Source organism: Daldinia decipiens (assembly GCF_022478715.1).
Source record: "Daldinia decipiens strain CBS 113046 unplaced genomic scaffold F4813scaffold_32, whole genome shotgun sequence".
Lineage (NCBI taxonomy): Eukaryota > Fungi > Ascomycota > Sordariomycetes > Xylariales > Hypoxylaceae > Daldinia > Daldinia decipiens.
The window spans coordinates 131,191-154,413 of record NW_026054575.1 but is presented as its reverse complement, the minus strand read 5'-3'; the positions used below and the strand labels follow the sequence as shown (position 1 = coordinate 154,413).

Genomic DNA, 23,223 nt, shown 5'->3' with positions numbered 1-23,223 from the left:
CTGGTAAGAACTTATCCGTACTATAAAGCACATTTAACACCCTTCAAATATCGTATGTATGTGGTACATAACCGCGCATATACATACATCCATACTATGGTTGCAGGCAAAAGTAAAACTGCCCTGTCAGGTACCCGTGGGGCGAGCTAGACAAAACACCATACTACTTTGGTACTAGTTTGTCATGGATATCCCAAAGGTACATACTCGAAAAGGGGTCTATTTGATATGGTTATTTTTTTTATGTTGATGCTATTCCCATATATTTACTTTGTTTTTTATATTAATAATATCGACAATATGGCTCGACCAAAGGGTATACACACTGCCCAACTGACTATTGAACAACGTCAACGCGTTCGTACACTCTATTATGATTGTAATCTACCTTATAATGAAATTAAAAAAATTACAAAATATTCAAAAAATCAAATCATCAAGGCCTGTCAGGCTGAGACCGCTACCCCCAAGCCTCGATCAGGTCGTCCACGGTCCCTAACCCCCCAACAAGAACAAGAACTCGTTGAATTCGTTACGTGGGTATGTTATGGAGGCCTGGGAAGTTGTGCCTGAATCGTGGCTATTTGAATTAGTATCTAGTATGCCACAACGATGTCAAGATGTATACGACGCCAACGGTAGCCATACACAACACTGAATTTAATCTCTGAATAGCTTCAAGTCTTTTGAATCTTTTAAAAATGATGATTTTTCAGACCCTGATAATAGCCCCATACAAATTTGCACTAGACCATAACAGGCATCGAATATATTACATGATTAGCGCGATACTTATGACAGGGGTTTTACTTACCCATATAACCATAGTATGGGATCCCAGCTGTAGGATCAACACCGAAATCCAAAATAGGTTTAGCGCTCCATATACTTATCACATCAAGTTGCCGTCGGTCATCGAATTGAGCATAGTTCAATATACATAATAGCCAATCATCCAATCAGCCAACGTTAAGCGGTTCATCATAGCAGAAATCTTTAAACATGCATGCTGTTATCCTCAGCTCCTCAAGGCTGGTTCGACGTTTCGACGGTTCTTTAAGGGTGGTATCCTAGAATCAAAACCTATCCGTCATCGCCTATTCTGTCACCGAGCTGTTTCGTCGGGAATTCTTCTGGTATAAGTCGTCGAATAACTATACCGGCGACCCCGATTTTATTTTATTTTAATTCTAGGCCTTATGTTCTTGGCTCTCTACATACACATCTCATATACCTTACCTAGGTATATAACTTACTCTTCTATAACTAGCTATTGTCTTAGTTAAAACTGTTTGCTCGGCTAGCAACTTGCATCATCGTAGTACCGAAACCCCCCCCCCCCACGGCAAACAAAAGTCTCAACATTCTCGTGCTTCCCCGAACCCTCCCAAACCGCACGAGTGAGGAGGATTCGGCGTGGGTAACACCTATTGATAAGTAGATGAGTGATTAGGTTGATGTGCTTCTCGATTGCGATCGCTCCAGACGAGAGACATCACCACCACCATGGCCTCAGTCGCGTCTGCCTCCCCGTCTTCTATTCCCCACATGGAATCAGGAGATGAATCCGACGGCTCGTGGCAGCGCGTAGAGTCTTACTCGGCCTCTGTTGGTTTTATGCCCAGTCCCTCTAGCTCGAGCATGCAAAGCTGGGGGGTCATTGGGATGAATCCCAACCAGATCCAAGCCTCACCCGTTGCCATGTCCCCTCTCCAACTAGAACACGACCACTCCCGCGTGGTGCCTTCTAGTTCCTTTCCCGATCACGCAACGGATGCTTCTGTAATGGCGACCGCAGGCATGCAAAGCCAATTGCTATCCAACTTTGGTGACCAGGACCAGTTCATGGCTGGTGAGCAGGACTTGATGTTTAACGAGCCATTTACGAGTGAGTCCCAGCGCGAGGAGTTGGCACGTCACAATTCGAGCGTCATTTTTAACTCCAATGCTGTAGATATAGATATGGCCCAATATTACTCTACATTCCATGGTAGCATGACCACCAACATGGCGGGGATAGGTGGTTTCGATATGCCGACTCAGACGGCTGAGCTCAACATCCCAGCCCACTTCCAGAACGACAACAACGTTCCTCCGTGGGCGCCTACGAACCTGAAGAACGAAGGGTTCTCGCCGGTGGCAGGTGACGAGGTCATCAGCATAACGTCTCAGTCCCCGGAGCAGCGATCTCCGACGCATAGCTCCCTCCAGTCGAGTCCGAGATCTCCGTACGTCAAGGCGGAACCCGGCAAGGGCGCAAGCCCTATACGCAAAGTCAGGAGCGGCTACAAGGTTGAGAAGAGGAAGGCGGAGGCGTCGAGCAAATTCGTCATCATGACCCCGAACCTCATCCACCAACAGTCGGGGAAGCCGAATCCTTTCGAATGCTTCGAGGCTATGCGAACCACTCAGAGAGGGAGAAAGGGGCCGCTGGCGCACGAGACCAAGGAGAGCGCCCTGCAGGTTCGGAGGTTGGGAGCTTGTTTCTGTTGCCATAGGTGTGTATCTTCCTTTTGCGCATATCTTCTATCTTGTATTAGTGAACGAGAACTCACCCACGTGCTTATAGCCGCAAAGTGAAGTGCGACAAAGAGCGGCCGTGTAAGAACTGCAAGAAGCTCACGGCACAAGTTCCACAGATAATGTGCTGGCAGTTCGGAGACTTTCTCCCCGTGCTATTCCCAGAGTTCATGCGATTGCACTTCAAGAAGGACCAGATAGCGAGCTTCATCAGCGAGAACGTCGAAAGCTTCAAGCCCAACAACGCTGAAGCCACGTGCGCCGTCGAGCTCTTCTCCGGCTCTAAGTTCAATTCGACGCTCACCATCCCCGCCAGCTTCTTCACGCCCAAATCCGCCGAGATCCTGCAGCATTGGCACGTGAACATGGGCATAAACCAGATGGATTTGCAGTCGAGAGGCGCCGCCCCGATCGGCATCGACCCGGACAACTCGACGCAGAGGGAGGAGTTGAAGAGACGGGCTCGCGAGTACATCCAGAACCTCACAGCCGAGCCCATGTACGCCCAGCAGGTGACGGATGCTATCCGGTCAACCCAAGTACCGCGGAAAGTCTTGTCGATTGTGCAGCGCTTCGCGCAGCGTTCCGAGGTAAATCCTAACATCTTCTTACTTTGAGCTAATCCCAAAGATGACGAGCCTAGGCTAACAAGACTCTGTATTCATGTAGTCTTCGCAGGTGGCCATGGTGAAGCGCGCACTGAGCATCTACGTCACACACTACGTGCTCACACGACAGCTCTGCCTCACCGAAGCTACGATCGTCAGCTTGCGAGACACGAACATGGTGCCGCGAGGCAACCCGTGGCTGACGTCGCGGGTGCTGAACCGGCAGGTGAAGGCGGTCCTCGACGAGATGCTGCTGAAGGAGATGCAGGCGCTCTTCGACGGGTTCTCCAAGTCGCTGAAGCCGAAGCTGCGGCGCGAGTGGGCGCCGTGTCTGGCCGCGTTCCTGGTGCTGTGCCTGTTCATGGAGACGGTAGAGACGGCTGCCGACACGTTCGTCATCTCGCAGAACGAGATCTCCATCCGCAACCGCTCTAAACCCGAGTACCGCCGCGACTTTGCGCTCACGCTCTGCCGCGACATCGACAACCTCCCCTTCAAGCAGTTCGCATACCAGTTCCACCAGGTCTACCAGACCCATATCCGGGACACCGGCGCCAAGGCCTTCAACCCCCTCGCCGACGCCAACTTTGCGCAGATGGACGAGCTAGACGGCCCGGCTGCCGAGATGGTAGCCTCGCTGAAGGAGCTGCTCCAGGGCGACGGATGTAAGTTTATTATTTTATTTTATTTTATTTTATTTTATTTTATTTTATTTATTTATTACCTCCTAGTTAGATACATAATTCCAGGTAAAAAAAAAAAAAAAAAAAAAAAAACGAACGCATTGCTAACGCACCCGTGCCGCAACAGGGGCCGAGCTCGACTTCCTCGTCGCGGATCCCATCCTGCCTAACCACGAGGGGCACCCGTTCCCGCGCGACGTGTCGTTAAACTACACGGGCCGCCTGGTAGCGAGGTTTCTGCTGTCCTTTACGGACGAGAGATACCTCTTCGACGGCCAATACTAGGACTGCGGTTGCCTAACCGCGTTGCCTTCTATGCTTCTGTGTATATATATTTGCCAGCGATTGACTTGCTTATTGTACGATTTGGAACCGGAGCAACGGGGACGGCTGGGGAAATCGTGTGTAATATACCCTGGGATGACGACGATGCTATGTATAAGAAAATATAGATTTACGTGTGAGAGCAATAAAGGCATGACATCCATGTTATGAAGCTTCGGCCGTATTGTTATTTGTATCTTTATTATAGGCGCATATTTCTCTGAAATTACAAGCATTGAGTTTACTTATATTTTTCCAAGCGCTGACAATTGCAACTACATGTCTCCTTTTGCAGATACGCAGCAGTTACTTGCACGTATCCAGCATTGCTATAATCCAAGTCATCATCTTCCCCTTAGTTAATTCATTGCAATACTACATTGCCAGCCTCGGCTTGCTTGCTTAAACCCGCAGCTAATATCTAAAGCTGTAATATGCCTATGGTTCAGGCATAGCGCCATGCGAAGCAACCGTCTATACCGCTAGGTCACTACACGTGTAGAGTTCTATCCAATAGCAAACACCAGTAGATGGGGTAATGCCTTTGGGGATACCGATTCGCCTACCGAACACATGCGCCATTCGGTGGAGTTGTAAAGCTTTAGGGTGGAATTGAACTACGATTAGCTATGGCAGATGCCACACGTGGAACTCAATGGCCAATGAAGAAATGCAAAAGCCAACGTTACAACTGCAGGTACTCGTCTAGAAATCTACCCCCCAAAGATGTCATGTCGCGATGTCGTGTGGGGAGACGGGCCCGGTATACGAATATAGACGAAACCCGCGCTTGCGTCCGTTTGTAGTATCAACTGCAAGGTCCAGCCATGAACAGAAGTAGAAGGAGGTTAGAGCAAAGCCGATCTAATCCTATTTCTGAACTCTGGGCAGCTCTGGTGCCGGTAGGGCTTTATGGATTTAAAACTCGAGATAGGCTGCATGCTCGGGGCTTAACTCAGCCTCAAGATCGGCAAACTGGTGCGATAGATTGCATGATTGCATGATTGAAGTGAACAAGGGACTCGATTTCCTTATATAGCACACAGGCAATATCAAGTTTGGCAGAAGAGTTAAAATACTGCCTATAGATCCTAAGATACTGTACCAAGAAACGATTGATGTGTCTTGTGAATGGCTATACTTCAGTCCAAACAGCAGCACGTTGTAGAATTAATAGGAGACAAGATGAGAGAGTTCAAATCTAGTTGATTCTCCGCCGCTAGATTTAAGTGAACACGGCATAAGAGATAGGTCCAGTAGGGTGACGTGAATATTCATGCATTTCCAAACAAGGAAGGCGGCTCGTGTCAGTCCCTGGGAGACCCTTGTTCAAGTCGGCCAAACCCCAGCTTGTTGTCTGCCATGTGCTCCAGGACCATGTCGTGAGGGAATGGAGAAGCTGAGTGTAGCATCAGGCAGGAGAGAAACTTGGCAAATGGTATATAGAAGATGGAAATTCCCATTCAGAGTCCTGTTTTGATGGTCCAGGTCAGCCATTTCGACTCTTGGCCAAAGTAGAGAGAAAATTGTCCATCAGAATGTCTATCCGGAAGAGCCTTGCCACCACAGGGTTGGCTTTGCTGATGGCAACTACCATTCCAGTAGTGAATGGTAGTCCTATCGAGCACCTTTTACACCTGGTGGCTCGAGATCCTCCACAGGCGCTACCGGAGAAGGCTACGGCCAACGACAAGAAGTGAGTTTTGGATAATTTCTATGGTTAAGTCTTATGTATGATCACGAGCGCTGAACTATATTTAGATGGCAACCTGCAATGGACTTCGATACCGATGGGTGCTATAACACGCCGGCTATCGATGCGAACGGCAACATAAATCCAGGTCTCGACCATGATAACACTGGGTTGTCCGAGGACTGCCATGACCCCTCAGACCTCGCCAACAACAATGTGTACTCTCGAGCGCGGTGTAATAATGGATGGTGCGCATATCTATACGACTACTACTTCGAGAAGGACGTTGCCCTCGCCAACTTCCCCTTCGACCCCGGACACCGAAACGACTGGGAGCACGTCGTCGTCTTCGTCCAGAACGACGAGGCCAAAGTGGTAGCAGTGTCGCAACATGGCGGCTACCAAGTCAAGAGCGCCAGCGACGTTCGATGGGACGGCACACATCCTAAAGTTGTGTACAACAAGGACGGGATCAGCACGCACGACTTCCGATTCGCGAATGAGGGCGACGATAAAATCGAAAACGACACTGGAAAGTGGTTCTACGGCGCGTTGATCTCATACAACGGGTTTCCGAGCACCGCGCTTCGAGACAAGCTTGTAGCGTACGATTTCGGCAGCGCTAACATCGCGTTCAAGGACTCGAGTTTCTCGGGCCAATTAGAAAAGGCTCGGGGCGACCTAGTACCGGGATTTGATAGTAATGTAGATGACGGTTCTCCTGGAAACCCGTAGATGGTCAGGATTCGCGGTATACAAGAAGTTATATAGGTAATATTATTCCAATGTAAAAATAGACTAATTATAATCTACTCGTCAAGTCAAGTCAAGTCAAGTCAAACTAAATAGGTAGTTTCCCGGTGAATGGCGTGTTTGTCCTTGTTAGTCCCGCTACCGCACTCATTCTACGGCAGCAGGGTGGATTGGACCGGCTGTCTAGGCCTTGGATCATTCTCCCACGTTGAACGATAAAAAAGAAGTTGACGCTCCCGCGCATTGAGAGTCGCGAGAGGTAGGCAATTTGTGGGTTATATAGGTAGGTATATAATAAAATCAACTGTGCTTGAATGTCGAGATATAATCGATACGGGACACTTGTCTACCGATCCCATGGAGATGCGACGAGATAGAGCTCATAACGAATGAATTAATTCGATAGCAGCTCTTACTGATCCGTAGCCCAGAAAGATTTCAATTATGATATCTTGGTTGTATATGATCTTCAGAATCTGAAAATGCGACTTTGTTGATGAACGTTGTTTGAGAAGGAAAATTTTATAAAGAGGATCCAATTTGAAGTAAATTGGCCAAGTTAGCGGGTCCTGTCTGATCACATGACCTGACTTTCAATCCGCCTGCCTTTTTCTACGGCGCCCGCTTTCCCGACTTTGACGATTTCATCCCTTTTTCTTATTACACACATCGCACGATTAATCAACCGGTTTACATTCGCCCACTTGCTATCGGTCATATTTGCGTGCTAGAATGATTTGTGCTTGCTGTCAATTGTTTTTTGTGGTGCTTACTCTCCGGTGTATCACGCTTTGGCGGCACACGTATATCAGTTCGCATTTTCTTGCGTAGTTGTTTTAATGTATTTGGTGGGCTGGATTATTCTCGATAGAGGGTAATGCGCTTAGTGAATCGAAACCATAATTCGTAGAGCATACCAGCGGTTTGATTTGAAGACTGGGCGGATAGCGAACCGTAACGGTTACTGCCGGTGTCCCTCGGCTACGGGTTTTATCTTACGAAGCACCAGATGGAATTATGTCAGATTAGTCAGCCATGTTAAGTAACCTGAAAATCCTTAATCTTATATAAAATAACGGTATAACACGCGTTTTTACGATTTTACCTGAATTAATTAAATTATTATAAATATCATTAATTAAACTTTATATATTACTTATTTAATACGTATTAATTATATAATAATTAAAAGTTTTATATATTTAAATTATATAAATTTTAAAAATAAAATTTTAACCGATATTATATAATATAATATATATACGTTAAAATAAAATTTAAATAAATTATTATTTATTTATTATTTTATTATAAATTTTATTATATTATTATTAAGTTTTAAATTTAAATATATTAAATAAAATTTAAACGTTTTAATTTTAAATTAAACTTTATTAAATTTAATATTAAAGGTTTTTTAAATAATAATGATAAAAAAAATGATTTATATTAAAAGTAAATAATATTATATAAAATAAATATATACGATTATAAATAATATTTATATTAAAAATATAATTATATGATTAAAGTTAAAGTTATTTAATATATTAACATTAATTTATAACTTTTTTTCGAATTTTATTAAAGTTACGAGATTAAATTCGACTTATAAAATAAAGGTTAAAACTTGAAAAAAAAAACAAAATAACACGAGTAAAAATTAAATCTTAAGCTTTAAAAAAAAAATTTCGCATTACTTAAGCTATTAAAGTTATTAAAGCTTTTAATTATCAACTTTATAATATAACTTTATAATACATCTTTTTTAATATTTTAAGTATTATTAAATTTTAAATCGTATTTTAAATAAATTTATATGCCGTGTAATTTAATTAACTTAATTAAGATTTATTAATTAAATATTTAATATTATTAAATTATATCTTTTAATTATATAAAATCGTATAATAACAAGTCCGATCGTAATGTTTATTATTAAATTAAATATATATAAAGATTATAATATAAAAATCATGGTATAAAGATTATATAAAAGATTATTATACGGTTTTACCTTTTTTACAATAAATTTAATTAATTTCATTTTTTTTTATCCCGGTATCGTATAACCCTTGTAAATAACCTTCGTAATTAAGTTATTTACTTTTTTTAATATTTTAATATTAACTTAAATAAGTTTTAATATTGATTAAACTTTTACCTTTTTTATAATAAACTTAATAATTTATTAATTAATTAATTAATTTACCTTTTTTATTATTAACTTTTTATAATTAATTATTTCGTATATTAAGTATAATATAACTTAAAAAGTATTATATTGATGGTTGTGTAACACTGACATAAAGGCACCTTACTGATGATAAGGTGCCCTTATCGCCGATAAGGAAGGAAGAGATAAGATATCTAACTTTACTGGATAAAAGGGTCGGGTATTTACTATTATTGGAATATAAGAATACGCTATACCTAGCTAGCTTCAGATAAATTCTTCCCTCTTTAGACATTTTAATACACTAATCTTAACACCATTGTTTTATTTATTATTGCTTTATTGTTATTATTGATATTCTTATTTACGTACGTACCTACCAACATATTGAACTGGTGCTGGTGTATCAGGTGACCTTAATCCTGATCATGTGATCATATTCTTAGTATAAGTACCATTTATGGTCGCACACACCCATTTTACATAGCATCATCCACTTTTAATACAAGTCATTCCTTTCATTCATTACCACCATTTAAAAGTCCTTGATATCAGGTTTAATAGGGCTTGATCCAAGGCTAAGACGTCTAAGTCTTATTTAATGGCGACCCTTAGCAACTTAAACCCGCAACACCAGTCTTAGAAGGACTGTTATCATCGAAAATGCCTCATCGTGGCCTGATCGGGTGGCCTCCCACAGTCAATAAGGTCTACAATCCCATAGCCCACAAGGCCCACGATAGCTTCATCGATACCCTTAGCCGATAGCTTGAATATAAGTTAAATAATCTGATCAAACAATTTAAGCCTTATATCAATCATATCAGCCTATTTAGAGATATTTGCTTATTAGTTAATTTAATTATGTTTTAATATATCAGTTAATATATACAATACGATATAACCTCATTTATAACCTTATTAATAGCTTTAACAATCACGTTACTTATTAATTAAATCAATACGATCTTTAATACCAATATTTTTATACCTTAAATCGAAATACAAGATATAATACGATTTAAAAAGCATTATTATATTAAGATTCAATTATTAGTTTTAGGATACGTAAAGGTTATAACGCATTTTAATTAGTTAAATATTAAGAAATAAAAGGTAGCTTTATTAAATACGTAAAAGAATTACGGGAATAAGGTTGGTAAAAATACTGGTAATTATTACGTTTAAAGTTATGTTTTAAGTTATTTAGGGATAGTATATAATGCTTTTTAAGTTATATTATACTTAATATATAAAATGATTAATTATAAGAAGTTAATAATAAAGAAGGCAAGTTAATTAATTAATCGATAAATTATTAAGTTTATTATAAAAGAGGTAAGAATTCAGTTAATATCAAGGCTTATTTAAGTTAATATTAGGATATTAAAGGAGGTAAATAACTTAATTACGAAGGTTATACAATATTGGGATGAGAAAGGGAATAAGATTAATTAAGTTTATTACAAGGGAGGTAAAGCCGTACGACGATCTTTTTATACAATCCTTATATTACAATCTTTATACATATTTAATTCGATAGCAAGCATCACGATCAGACCTGTTACTATACGATTCTATATGGCCAAAGGACATAATTCAATGATATCGGATACTTAATCGATTCTAGTTAAGTTGGTTGAATTATACGGCATATAGATTCATTTAAGATACGATTCAAGACCTGATAATACCTAGGATATTGGGAAGGCTGTACTATAAAGCTGATGATTAAAAGCCTTAATAGCTTTAATAGCTTAAGTAGTGCGAAATTTTTTTTTTTAAGGCCTAAGATTTAATCTCCACTCGTGTTGTTTTATTTCTTCTTTTTTCAAGTCCTAACTCTTGTTTTATAAGTCGAATTTAATTTTATAGCTTTAATAAAATTTAAAAAGAAGTTATAAATTAGTATTAGTATATTAAATAATCTTAATCTTGATTATATAATTATATTTTTAGTATAAGTATTATTTATGGTTGTATATATTTATTTTATATAACATTATTTACTTTTAATATAAGTTATTCCTTTCATTTATTACCACCATTTAAAAGTCTTTGATATCAGGTTTAATAAAGCTTGATCCAAGGTTAAGACGTTTAAGTCTTGTTTAATATATATTGTTTTTAAATAATTTAAAATATAACTTTAAACGTAATAATTATTAATATTTTCGTTAACTTTATTTTTATATTTTTTACGTATTTAATAAAACCATTTTTTATCTTTTAATATTTAATTAATTAATATACGTTATGGTTTTTACGTATTTTAAAATTAACTTATAATTAAATCTTAATATAATAATGTTTTTTAAATTATATCGTATTTCGTATATCTTGATTTAAAGTATAAAAATATCGGTATTAAAGATTATATTAATTTAATTAATAAATAACGTAATTAATAAAATTATTAATAAAGTTATAAATAAGGTTTTTAATAAAACTTTTAATAAAGTTATATCGTATCGTATATATTAACTAATATATTAAAATATAATTAAATTAATTAATAAGTAAAATATTTTTAAATTAATTAATATAATTAATATAAAGTTTAAATTATTTAATTAAGTTATTTAATTTATATTTAAATTATTAATTAAAAGTATCGATAAAGTTATCGTGGATTTTATAAATTATTAATTAAGTTATAATAAGGTATTTTCGATAATAACGGTTTTTTTAAAATTAATGTTAAATTAATGTGATGTCACATCGTTAAAAGCAAAGGTATTATTATGTAATCTTAAGTCATAAGCCATATAAAAGTTTAATATTTATTATATTCTTTTAATTAAATAACCACGATTATTATCATTTAATTATGCATTTAATATAAACACATTCGTTATTTTTTTATATTTATAACTTATAACTTTATTTTACGTATTTATCTTATATATTTTATCCGATTAATAAATCTTTATAATTCTTTTAAAATATAATATTATTATTAATTGTTTAAAGTTTTTTACAAAGATTTAAACGTTAAAGTAATATATTATACTTTATAAAAAATACCAACTCTTATTTAATGTTACGGGTTTAAATTGTTAAAAATTATTATTAAATAAAAATTAATATTTTTTATAAAATATAACATATTACTTTAACGTTTAAATTTTTATAAAAGGTTTTAAATAATTAATAATAACATTATACTTTAAAAAAACTATAAAAATTTATTAATCGAATAAAATATATAAAATAAATATGTAAAATAAAATTATAAGTTATAAATATAAAAAAATAATAAATATATTTATATTAAATGCATAATTAAATAATAATAATCGTAATTATTTAATTAAAAAAATACGATAAATATTAAACTTTTATATAATTTATGATTTAAAATTATATAATAATACTTTTATTTTTAATAATGTAGCATTATTAAATAAGATTTAAACGTTTTAACCTTAAATCAAGCTTTATTAAACTTAATATTAAAGACTTTTAAATAATAAAACTAATGATAAAAAAGGAAAGAATAATTTATATTAAAAATAGATGATATTATGTAAAATAGATGTATGTAATTATAAATAATACTTATATTAAAAATATAATTATATAATTAAGATTAAGGTTATTTAATATATTAATATTAGTTTATAATTTCTTTTTAAATTTTATTAAAGTTATGAAATTAAATTCGACTTACGAAATAGGGGTTAAGACCTGAAAAAAGAAGAAATAAAATAATACGAGTGGGGATCAAATCCTAGGCCTTAAAAAAAAAAAATTTCGCACTGCCTGGGCTATTGGGGCTATTGAGGCTTTTGATCATCAGCCCTGTGGTATAGCCTTGTAATACAACCTTCCCAATATCCTAGGTATTATCAGGTCTTAAATCGTATCCTAAATAAATCTATATGCCGTATAATTCAACCAACTTGACTAAGATCCACTGATCAGGTATCTTATATCATTGAATCATGTCCTTTGGCCATATAGAATCGTATAGTAACGGGTCCGATCGTGATGCTTGCTGTCGAATTAAATATGTATAAAGATCGTGGTATAAGGATCGTGGTATAAGGATTATATAAAGGATCGTCGTACAGCTTTACCTCTTTTACAATAGACTTGGCTGATCTCATTCCTTCTCTTATCCCGGTATTGTATAACCTTTGTAATTAAGCTATTTACCTTCCTTAATATCTTAATACTAACTTAAATAAGCCTTGATATTAATTAAGCTTTTATTTCCCTTATAATAAACTTAATAACTTATTAATTAACTAATTTACCTCTTTTATTACTAATTTCTTATAATTAATTATCTTGTATATTAAGTATAATATAACTTAAAAAGCATTATATTGAACTGGTGCTGGTGTATCAGGTGACCTTGACCCTGATCATGTGATCATATTCTTAGTATAAGTACCATTTATGGTCGCACACACCCATTTTACATAGTATCATCCACTTTTAATACAAGTCATTCCTTTTCATTCATTAGTTTCATCATTTAAAAGTCCTTGATATCAGGTTTAATAGGGCTTGATCCAAGGCCAAGACGTCTAAGTCTTGTTCAATATATTATTTTTAAATAATTTAAAATATAATTTTAAACGTAATAACTGCCAGTATTTTTGCCAATCTTATCCCTGTAATCCTTTTACGTATTTAATAAGGCCACCTTTTATTTCCTAGTATTTGACTAGCTGAGATGCGCCATGGCCCTCACGTATCTTAAAACTAATAACTTATAATTAAATCCTAATATAATAATACTTTTTAAATCGTATCGTATCTCGTATCTTGACTTAAGGTATAAAAATATCGATATCGGGGATCGTATTAACTTGATCAATAAGTAACGTGATCGTTAAAGCTATCGTTAAAGCTGTAAATAAGGCTCTCGATGAAGCTTTTAATGAGGTTCTCGATAAGGCTATATTGTATCGTATATATTAACTGATATATTAAAACATGATTAAATTAACTAATAGGTAAATATCTTTAAATAAGCTAATATAATTAATATAAGGTTTAAATTGTTTAATTAAATTATTTAATTTATATTTAAGTTATTAATTAAAGATATTAATAAAGTTATTATAGATTTAATTATTAATTAATATATTATAAGCCTTATAAATTATAAGATTATAAACCTTATTAACTGTGGGAGGCCACCCGATTAAGCCACGATAAAGCATTTTCAACGATAATAACAGTCTTTTTAAAACTGGTATTACGGGTTTAAATTATTAAAGATTGTTATTAAATAAGATTTAAACGTTTTAGTTTTGGATTAAGCTTTATTAAACCTGATATTAAGGACTTTTAAATAATAAAATTAATAATAAAAAAGGAAAGAATGACTTATATTAAAAGTAGATAATATTATATAAAATGGATGTGTGCGATTATAAATAATATTTATATTAAAAATATAATTACATGATTAAAATTAAAGTCATTTAATACACTAATACCAGTTCATTACATTAGTTTAATATAAAACGAGATGTTTATATTATTTATTTAAAGTTATTAATTTTAAAAATGGATAAATTTTAATAATATTAAATTAATGTTAATGTATTAAGTAATTTTAACTTTAATCATATAATTATATTTTTAATATAAATACCATTTATAATTATATACACCCATTTTACATAATATCATTTACTTTTAATATAAGTTATTCTTTTCTTTCATTAATTTCATTATTTAAAAGTTTTTAATATTAAATTTAATAAGGTTTAATTTAAAGTTAAAACGTTTAAATTTTATTTAATATTAATATATATAAAAATTATTATATAATTAATACGTATTAAATAAACGTTATATAAAGTTTAATTTATTATATTTTTAATGATTTAATTAATTAAGGTAAAATTATAAAAACGCGTGTTATATCGTTATTTTATATAAAGTTAAAAATTTTTAAATTATTTAATATAATTAATTAATTTAATATATTAAACTGGTGCTGGTATATCAGGTGACTTTGATCCTGATCATGTGATCATATTCTTAGTATAAGTACCATTTATGGTCGCACACACCCATTTTACATAGTATCATCCACTTTTAATACAAGTCATTCCTTTTCCTTTTCTTTTATCTTCACCATTTAAAAGTCCTTGATATCAGGTCTAATAAGGCTTGATCCAAGGCCAAGACTTCTAAGTCTTGTTTAGTATAATACACGTTTCTACAATTTTACCTAAATTAATTAAATCATTATAAATATCATTAATTAAACCTTATATATCGCTTATTCAGTATGTATTAGTTGTGTGACAAATTAACTGGTATGTATAGTAGGCCGAGGTCAGCCTCAAATCAACCCTATCTCTCAGCTTTGCCGTGCCTTTCACTAAAGGTATTGTATCCTGTTCCACTAAAGGCCACGTCCTGCAGAGAGGTATCAGGAACACCTAAACTATAACATCTAAGGGGATGATTAGCTGGAAGCAAGAGGTAATGAGTATCTATGTAAATACGTAGATAGACCTACCAGGTTGTGCCCTATTATCCTGTGTCTAACTTGAATAACTAAGTCTAACTTGAATAACTAAGTCTAACTTGAATAACTAAGTCTAACTTGAATAACTAAGTCTAACTTGAATAACTAAACCCATAGATTCACTCAATGGCTACACCAGTTCCTCTTATAAACATCTAATTCAGTAAGATGCTATAACTTTCATTAGTTAACATCTTTTTCTTAACTTAAAGAGTACTTTGCTTTAAGACGTGTGAATAGAATAGTATACCCCGGTCTTAATACCTTCTAAAAAGAGACCGGCCATGGAACGATTTCTATCCGAGCTGTTTTGCCCATTCCCCGCATCTGGTTACCACCAGGAATACGGATACGGAATTGGCCTTACCAGCCAGTGTACCTACCTACCTACCTACCTACCTACCTAACCTAAGTCTATCAATATATGCAAGCTAAGCTCCTTTGCTTTAACCTAGGGTTTTTTACCTTAAACAGCTACACGAGAAGCAAAACGTAAACATCGACAAGTATTTAGCAGCTTCCCACGTCGATATACATATAGGTATATCCCCACCCGACAACAACCCGTCGTATACTCGAAATCCCGCGGAACAGCGAAATAGCTTAGCTATAGAAATATTTCAGTTAAAATAAAAATAAAACCCCCCCAAAATCGAAAATGGTGACCACCCGCTCCGGCAGCAAAGCCCACACCACTCCCACCACTCCCACCACCTCCTCCTCCTCCGGCGCACCGCCCAAGCTCTGGGCCCACGCCCCCTCGCAAATCACCCTCTTCTGGCTCGCCCTATCCCTGCCGCTCGTGATCTGGGACTCGGGGTACGTGCTCCTGCGGCCCCTGACGATGGAGGGCGGGCCGCTGCACTGGCCGCTCTACACGCCGTACAAGCTCTACGGCGAGGTCGACCACGTCTACGGGTGGAAGGCGTTCCACGCGCGCAACGGCTTCACCTCCGCCCAGGGCGCCCTCAACGTCGTCGAGACCGCCTTGTACCTCGTCTACGTGTACATCTACCTCGGGTCCGGCGCCGCCGTCGCGGGGCGCGCCACGCGCGTGTTGAGCGGCCGGCCGGCCGCGCTGGCCATCGTGTTGGCGTTTAGTGCGGCGGTTATGACTTTGAGTAAGACGGCGCTGTATTGTAAGTTTGATGGTTTTTAGTCTTGGGTCTTATATATATATGCGGTTGTCTGTCTGTCTGTCTGCCTGTTAGTTAGTTGGTTAGTACAGCTTGCTGACGTGCCGCTTGTCGTTTAATAGGGCTTCAGGAGTACTTCTCGGGTTTCGACAACGTTGGGCATAATAGCATGCCGGACTTGGTTCTCATGTGGATCATCCCCAAGTAAGTAGTCCCCCTTTGCAGTGGCGTCTGGGGTCGGCTTGATTAACATGGTATAGTGGCTTATGGCTTATTTTTCCCTCTTACATCATCTACGTTATGGGAGGTGAAATCATAGATGGACTGACAGCTGCCTCGACCGGAACTGCTGTCAAGTCCGAGTAAGCGACTAGTTTAGTTATGAGCGAGAGATACCTATTTGAGTTCAGTGAATATATGAGTCGGGTGTATGGAATCCATAAGTGGGCGTAATGGCTTAGTGATGGGATATACCCAAGTCCTGTCGTAGATTGCAAGGTTAGATGTTTATGTATATTACAAATTAACAAACTAACATTTGAAGCTTCATTCGGTCCAGTTGCGAGTGTCCCGTATCCTAACTTGCCTTGAATGCTTTCAATGGCACAAATCTTGCACGCCTAACGCACATTACTCTGGGCCTCTTACCTACTAATTATTACGCACCAAACTAAAACGCCTAACGAGGAGGCCGAGTTCTCCCTAGTGGGTATCACCATTAACCATAAAAGGCGTAATCTATAGTCCCTTTAACAGTCCTTCATGTACCTCATAATGCCATCTCACCTACTCTATAGGCGTACCATCGGTGTTGGCCTACACCTCGGCGGCGGTCTGTGAGGTCCCCGGGGTCTCAACTCGGTCAGGCCACCGAGATCGGTGTATTGCTCCCATGCGGGCTGAATATCATTCGCCATCCAGTTAGTAGCCTTAGCTTCCATGACCTTGACGTGGTTCCAGGTGGGGACTTTGGGAGCCGGCATCTCGATGTGAGGCGCGACACTATTCACCTTGTGGATATCACCCGGTGCGGGTTCCATAAATTTCCGGGAGGTGCCGTCGATACTCTTCGCCCGCCGTCTGATCAGCCCGCAGGAGGACTTTGACGTGAGCTCTCCTTGGCGCTTTCGTCGAAATGCGGCGAATGAAGACCCGGGACGATTTGGTGGCGTCTCGCGTTTGTCATTACTATGTCTACTCTGCGCGCTCTTCCTGCTGCCATAGTGGCTGCTTTGTAGAAACGGGGAAGTTTCCGCCTGGCTCTCGGATACAGATGTTTCTGGTGTCTTCGCGATACTCCCATCCTCAGATGTCCTTAGGTCAGAAATACTAGAATAACGAGAAGGCGACGTTGATGCTGGGTCCTCTTCCGCAATTGTGGCTTGCACCTTTGGCGGCAGTACACCTGTTAGCGCGTCTTTAATGTCATTTGTTCCGTTGCCGTAACCTTGAACTACAATCTCGTGATAGTGCCTGTTCCAAGGTGACTGGGCAGTCCTATTCTGCGGCTTGGTAAGTTTGGTTGATGGACGTCGGGTCGTCAAACTCCGGGACAGGCTCCTAGAAAGGCTTCCCTTCCAACTCGCTGCTCTGCGAAGTCGCGGGCCTTTATCTTTAGATTCGTCTGTGGTTCTGTCGCGATGGGTAATGGCGAAATAGTCAATATCCGGCTTGATCTCGAAGTTACACTGGCAGGGGGACGATCTTGCAGAGTCCCAACCTGTTGCTGAGGGCGATGTACTGTGGGCGATATGGATTGTTTGCCTTCGAACTAGGTCGTGTACCGGCCGTTCTTCATCCCATGGTGGTAGATCAACCGTAGAGATACAGAGATGATATGGTGCTTTAGCAGCGTCCCGAACCTCGGGCGGAATCTCTGTTGCTTGGCGGAGAGCCTGGTAAACCGCATAAATCAAGATCCAACGAACTTTGCGACTGTCTATAGGACCCGGATTTTCTAACTTGCCTGCTTTAGTGGGAGGGTGGACTAATTTCTCCTCAAATTGGCGATATACCCTCACCAGCCCATTTTTGAGGAGTTCGGGCTTCTGATTTGTAGCCTTTAACAAGGCCGAGCGCGTAATTTCTTGTTGTCTTTGATTTGTTCTGACCCGTTTTTCTAACCATGCGACCTTTTCCATATTTTCTAGTGATACCCTTGGGAGGAGAGGGAGAGGGTGAAATAAAGTCTTGAATTCATGTCTCAGGTCAAACGATTGAATACTTTGCCATGTACAGACACCTCCTTCCGCTAAGAATGGACTATTCTGGGTGTTGTCAACACTCTCATCAACCAGATACTGGAAAAGAGCATCGAAATCTGCCCTCATAATCCGAAAGATGTCTGCTTCAAACACTGTCGTTCGGGAGTCAACTGATGGTGGTGGGTATGAACCAAATTTGGCGGCGTAGAAATTGTGCAATAGAGACCGGAATTTTTCGAGATGCGATCGAGCTCCAGGATACAAAGACAGGTGTGCCTCGGCCAGCTCATATTGGAGAAAATTTCCCACCAAATTTGCACTCTGACCCAGTCTAAGATTCATCTCAACTCGAGCACAACGGATGAGCTTTCGAGTTACAGGAGATAATAGCTATTTGTGTCAACAAACTTCCAGAGACAAGGGAACATATCCACGAACCTGATACTCGGGAACGGTAGGCAATTGGTCGCTCATGCCACAGCAGTGTGCAAAAGCGTTTATATAGGATTCTCTCAACCGGAAAACCTCCGAGAGGTGTAATATAGCTATGGCATGAGCAGGGTTGCTTTTAAGATTGAGGTAGCCTTCCTCGTCTAGGTAGCCCATAAGATCTCGGACATTATCCACGGCCCTTAAACGGAATTGATGCATGCTATGCATGAGAGCAATTAGAGCAGCCCCTAGATTTTCTCCAACCATAGACCTGCGGAAGACGTAAGCAACGAAGTTTCGGGTTGCTAGGTGGTATTTATATGATTGATGTTTATCTGATCGAGGAGGTGCTGGAATGAAGAGTTCGATACGACTCTGTCTTGCCGGGTCGCCGTTCTCTTGAGCGCAGCCCGTTGGCATTATGATATCTCGAGCCATGAATCTATCGATGAAGGGATAGCAGGCTGCCTCCAGGAACCCAGAGAAAGGCACCTTGAATGCGGGACCCCTACGGCTTTGCCCTTGGCCGTATAGGTGAATATAGCAGTTTCCATCGCGATACCATAGCTCGGGATCCTACACCAGTCTTGTGAATATATATATCACAGCAGAACAGGGGATAACTCGCAAGCATACCCTTTTCAGGTTATCCCAACCATTACTCGACATTGAAGCGCCGTCCCATCTCACGGTGCCAGGCTTTTGAGATGTCCGCATTTCCGCAATTTTCTCCGGCTTCTTTGTTTTCCAGCCTCGCGATCTATTCGAAACCCCATTGTAGAGAGATAGTTCTCGCGACAGTGGCTCGCCCGGTTGGCATCCGGAAGGGTTGAGTGCGGGGTGAGGATCGCTTGCGTCTGCCATCATGTGTGTCGTATGTTTTCCTATCAAGCTCGACATCTAACGCTTAGAACATGGGCTAACTATGAGCGATATCTCTAATGTTCCAAAGTATACCCTGCGAACCTGATAGATCAAGGCTTGACACGCCGTTAGATTCTCTCACGTTTTACCAAGGAAGTCATAATTACAAGTCCCCAGGCCTCGCCGTAGTATCGAAGATCGAATTAGAAGACACAATAAAGTGCGTGCGTATATGAAAGCGTCAGGCATTTCTTACTCGATAAACTTTGTCCAAACCAAAGGTTACTCCTTGGAAATATGAGCGAGACTCTCCACGCAAGCTCGGCGGTTTCAACTCCCTATTTCGTAACATGTTACATTTCGGGGACCTTAAACGCCTGCGTGTTGGGCTAGTGTAAACCATGATGTGGTTCATTGACGATCCGTTGCAAGCCACCGTCTTTACCAAAGAGTCGGATACAATACCGAGCTCCATGTAACTGAAGTTATATGCTTGTTTAATCAACGAGCCGCCATTGAGCATACAGGATGATTCTTTTAATTTATACGAAGTGCTGCTAATAATATGACGAAGGCCTAGACCTATGGGTAAAATCTGCGAATCTTGTTCTTGAAGTATAGGCAGCCAAGATCCTAGACGACAAATGCACGCGACAAATGCACGATAATGCATGCAGTTCTCGGTGCTCAGGTCAGATTTGAATTGTATATCATTACGGCATATAGCAGGCAGTTACCCCAGTCGTCCAATATGAATCATGACAATATTATGCATCTGCGGCCGTGAAGTTCAAGGCTGAATAAATCGACTTACAATCGGATTTGGTAGTAATTGCAAGGAATAAATATACCATGAGTAGTTAAGTGATATACTAATCATGTATAGGTATATATATCAGAATCTTATCTTATTATGTGAAATAGCTGAATTATCATTTCTCGTCTAGAAGACGAATGAGACTATTGCCAATCGGTTTGACGTGTAAGGGAGAAGTTATAAGTTATGAGATCACAGTTTGAAGTCAAGGAACTTAAACATACAATATATCTTATCGATAAGATAAAAGCCGCTTTAAGAGCATAAAACACCGAATATTACATAACTCTATACCTCATATGTACCTAAGGTACCTAAGATTGGCATTCACAAGCTGATGTCGTTTGCTCAAGTTGTTGCATGCAAAACATACAAAAGCTCCAACACCTTTTTGACGCGCAGCCGCTTGGAAGCAGAGCAGCGTCGCAGGATTCTATCGTTTCAGTAATTGGACTCCGATTGCTGTCTTATTTTTGGTCCGCAGAGCTTGGGTGCATCTTGCGGCTGAAATATGCCGCCTTAAGACGTCTAGATGGCATCGTTTGTTCCTTATACCTACATACAATGTCCCTGTAACGATACCGCCATCCGCACCCGTTCCGCAGATGGTACTTCCTCTCCCTCTTCTCGAGATTCGCCTGATGAAGACGACGAGCGCACCTTCGATCCCCGTTCGCCCCGCTCCAATTACAGCTTATATCCCCTAGAATATCTGCTGTACTGCGATGTGTGCCATCAGATCCGCTGCCCGCGATGTGTCGCCGAGGAGCTTGTGACCATATACTGCCCAAACTGTCTCTTCGAGGTTGGGAGCAGTAGTATAAAGACGGAAGGGAACAGGTGCGTATATATACTCTATTTATATATTCTAGAACCAGTCTCGACGTATCATGGCCTTCTAAGTAATACTAATATATTTTACCTAGATGTACTCGTAGTTGCTTCCAATGCCCAATATGTATAGGACCACTAGCCGTTCAGTCCCTCGAGTCAGCACCCGAACCATCACTCCTAACCGCCGAGAGCGCAAGCGCCGCACCTCCGTCTGGACCATGGATTCTAGCCTGCTCGTACTGCAACTGGAACTCAGCTGAGATAGGCGTCAAATTCGACAAGCCGCAGGGTATATTCTCCCAACTTTCTAAACTCCGCCACGGCGATGACCATTCCAAGCACTCTTCTTCGACCGGAGATGTTTCGCCCAAGAAAAACGACGCCGTTTCCGAGACGGCCTCGGCGAGATTCGCGGCCATGAAGTCGTTCTACAACGCCCAGAACAACACGAATTCGCCCAATTCAAGTAGCTTATCCAACTTGATGGACTACGGGCTCAGCTCCCCCGGCGCTCTTACGCGGATCATGAACTTATACTCGGGCAACAGCGCCGGCCTCGGCAAACCCAAGGCCAAGTCGAGCATAATGCGGGAAGCAGATTCCGCAAGCGAGGGTTTCCGTGTCGCCGACCTTGACGACAGCGCAGCTATCTCAAAGCTGCGCCGCGACGGATGGGACGGTACCGTCACAGGCGACCAGTCACGGTTACAAGTCGAGGAAGGCGCCCGCTTTGCCAACGAACTCTGGCCGATCCCATACCTATTACGTACGAAGCGCTCAAAGCGGTGTCCTGTATGCCGGCACATCATCAGCAAGCCCGAGTCCAAAGTAGGCAACACGCGATGGCGCATCCGCCTCGTCGCCAACAACAGTATCCCCTCCATCTCCATAAAACCGCTTAACCCCACCCCCTCAACGCCGGGAACTTCAGACCTTCTGGTGCCCCTCCAGCCTGCGCAGTTTCTCCTAACTTTCAAGAACCCCATGTTCGAGGAGATCAAAGTCACGCTTGCGACGCCGGCAACTACACCCGGACGCTTCGCGTCTAGGGTGACGGTGCTATGCCCCCAGTTCCATATCGATGCCAATACCGATACGGACATGTACCTAGACGATGTCCTGAAGGACGGCGAAAAAGGCGTAGGGCGAAAGCGGGGCGACGAGAGTACGTCGCAGCAGGCGGAAGCAGGCAAGATATGGGAGAGGGGCCGAAACTGGGTTAGTATCGTGGTGGAGGTGGTGCCCGCACCGCTCCGCGTGGAGGAGCGCTCGAGCTTTTCCAAAAGTAAAGGCGACGCTGGGTCAGATCGGGCCCCGCTGAAGGAAGACGAGGATATATTGGAGATACCCATGTTTATACGGTTGGAGTGGGAAGGCGACGTATCACAGGATCAGGTAGGCGCTGCGGCCGGCAAGGAAAAGGATACGAGGGAGAAGAAAGAACTGGCGTACTGGTGCGCCATCGGCATTGGTCGGATCAGTCAGGAATAGCTAGATAATCTACGATACCCCGAAGACACAAGCAAATATGAAAGGAGTCACGAGTAAAGATATCAAAGGCAATTCATTAAGTGTGATATGTCATCAGAAAACCAGCTTGTCATTTAGTCCACAAGCTATCTAGACGCCGTGCCAGTAATGTAGTTTTTGGCCCACCAATTTGCCATGCTATCA

At 39.8% G+C, this 23,223-nt stretch overlaps 5 protein-coding genes across 5 annotated transcripts; 4 read left to right on the top strand and 1 right to left on the bottom strand.

The window, feature by feature from the left end:
- Nucleotides 1–997: 997 nt before the first annotated feature.
- On the top strand, nt 998–4,379 carry F4813DRAFT_368417 (uncharacterized protein). The gene is made up of 5 exons (XM_049244310.1): nt 998–1,888; nt 1,955–2,498; nt 2,570–3,110; nt 3,190–3,793; nt 3,939–4,379. The coding sequence occupies exons 1-5, from the start codon at nt 1,507–1,509 to the stop codon at nt 4,094–4,096; spliced, it is 2,229 nt and encodes a 742-aa protein (XP_049097019.1). The 5' UTR covers nt 998–1,506; the 3' UTR covers nt 4,097–4,379.
- Nucleotides 4,380–5,160: 781 nt separating this feature from the next.
- Nucleotides 5,161–7,077, top strand: F4813DRAFT_368413 (NPP1-domain-containing protein). Its single transcript, XM_049244309.1, has 2 exons — nt 5,161–5,831; nt 5,897–7,077. Exons 1-2 carry the CDS (start codon nt 5,674–5,676, stop codon nt 6,561–6,563), a joined length of 825 nt encoding a protein of 274 aa, XP_049097018.1. The 5' UTR covers nt 5,161–5,673; the 3' UTR covers nt 6,564–7,077.
- Nucleotides 7,078–15,795: 8,718 nt separating this feature from the next.
- F4813DRAFT_187750 (uncharacterized protein) lies at nt 15,796–16,977 on the top strand. Its single transcript, XM_049239393.1, has 3 exons — nt 15,796–16,401; nt 16,521–16,602; nt 16,659–16,977. The coding sequence occupies exons 1-3, from the start codon at nt 15,921–15,923 to the stop codon at nt 16,762–16,764; spliced, it is 669 nt and encodes a 222-aa protein (XP_049097017.1). The 5' UTR covers nt 15,796–15,920; the 3' UTR covers nt 16,765–16,977.
- A 212-nt stretch (nt 16,978–17,189) lies between these two features.
- Nucleotides 17,190–19,898, bottom strand: F4813DRAFT_382249 (uncharacterized protein; the record flags this gene model as incomplete). Its single annotated transcript, XM_049245779.1, has 3 exons — nt 17,190–18,992; nt 19,041–19,610; nt 19,671–19,898. The coding sequence occupies 3 exons, from the start codon at nt 19,896–19,898 to the stop codon at nt 17,190–17,192; spliced, it is 2,601 nt and encodes an 866-aa protein (XP_049097016.1).
- A 1,152-nt stretch (nt 19,899–21,050) lies between these two features.
- F4813DRAFT_368408 (dynactin p62) lies at nt 21,051–23,098 on the top strand. Its single transcript, XM_049244308.1, has 2 exons — nt 21,051–21,555; nt 21,642–23,098. Exons 1-2 carry the CDS (start codon nt 21,248–21,250, stop codon nt 23,038–23,040), a joined length of 1,707 nt encoding a protein of 568 aa, XP_049097015.1. The 5' UTR covers nt 21,051–21,247; the 3' UTR covers nt 23,041–23,098.
- The last annotated feature ends 125 nt before the right edge of the window (nt 23,099–23,223 follow it).

Excerpts from the sequence above, each read along its gene's own strand:
- F4813DRAFT_368413 (XM_049244309.1), top strand. The coding sequence starts at position 5,674 with ATGTCTATCCGGAAGAGCCTTGCCACCACAGGGTTGGCTTTGCTGATG. Across the intron at positions 5,832-5,896 it reads GCTACGGCCAACGACAAGAA|ATGGCAACCTGCAATGGACT; the intron begins GTGAGTTTTGGA and ends AACTATATTTAG.
- F4813DRAFT_187750 (XM_049239393.1), top strand. The coding sequence starts at position 15,921 with ATGGTGACCACCCGCTCCGGCAGCAAAGCCCACACCACTCCCACCACT. Across the intron at positions 16,402-16,520 it reads GAGTAAGACGGCGCTGTATT|GGCTTCAGGAGTACTTCTCG; the intron begins GTAAGTTTGATG and ends GTCGTTTAATAG. Across the intron at positions 16,603-16,658 it reads CTCATGTGGATCATCCCCAA|TGGCTTATGGCTTATTTTTC; the intron begins GTAAGTAGTCCC and ends AACATGGTATAG.
- F4813DRAFT_368408 (XM_049244308.1), top strand. The coding sequence starts at position 21,248 with ATGGCATCGTTTGTTCCTTATACCTACATACAATGTCCCTGTAACGAT. Across the intron at positions 21,556-21,641 it reads ATAAAGACGGAAGGGAACAG|ATGTACTCGTAGTTGCTTCC; the intron begins GTGCGTATATAT and ends TATTTTACCTAG.
- F4813DRAFT_368417 (XM_049244310.1), top strand. The coding sequence starts at position 1,507 with ATGGCCTCAGTCGCGTCTGCCTCCCCGTCTTCTATTCCCCACATGGAA. Across the intron at positions 1,889-1,954 it reads GTTTAACGAGCCATTTACGA|ATATAGATATGGCCCAATAT; the intron begins GTGAGTCCCAGC and ends CCAATGCTGTAG. Across the intron at positions 3,111-3,189 it reads GCTTCGCGCAGCGTTCCGAG|TCTTCGCAGGTGGCCATGGT; the intron begins GTAAATCCTAAC and ends GTATTCATGTAG.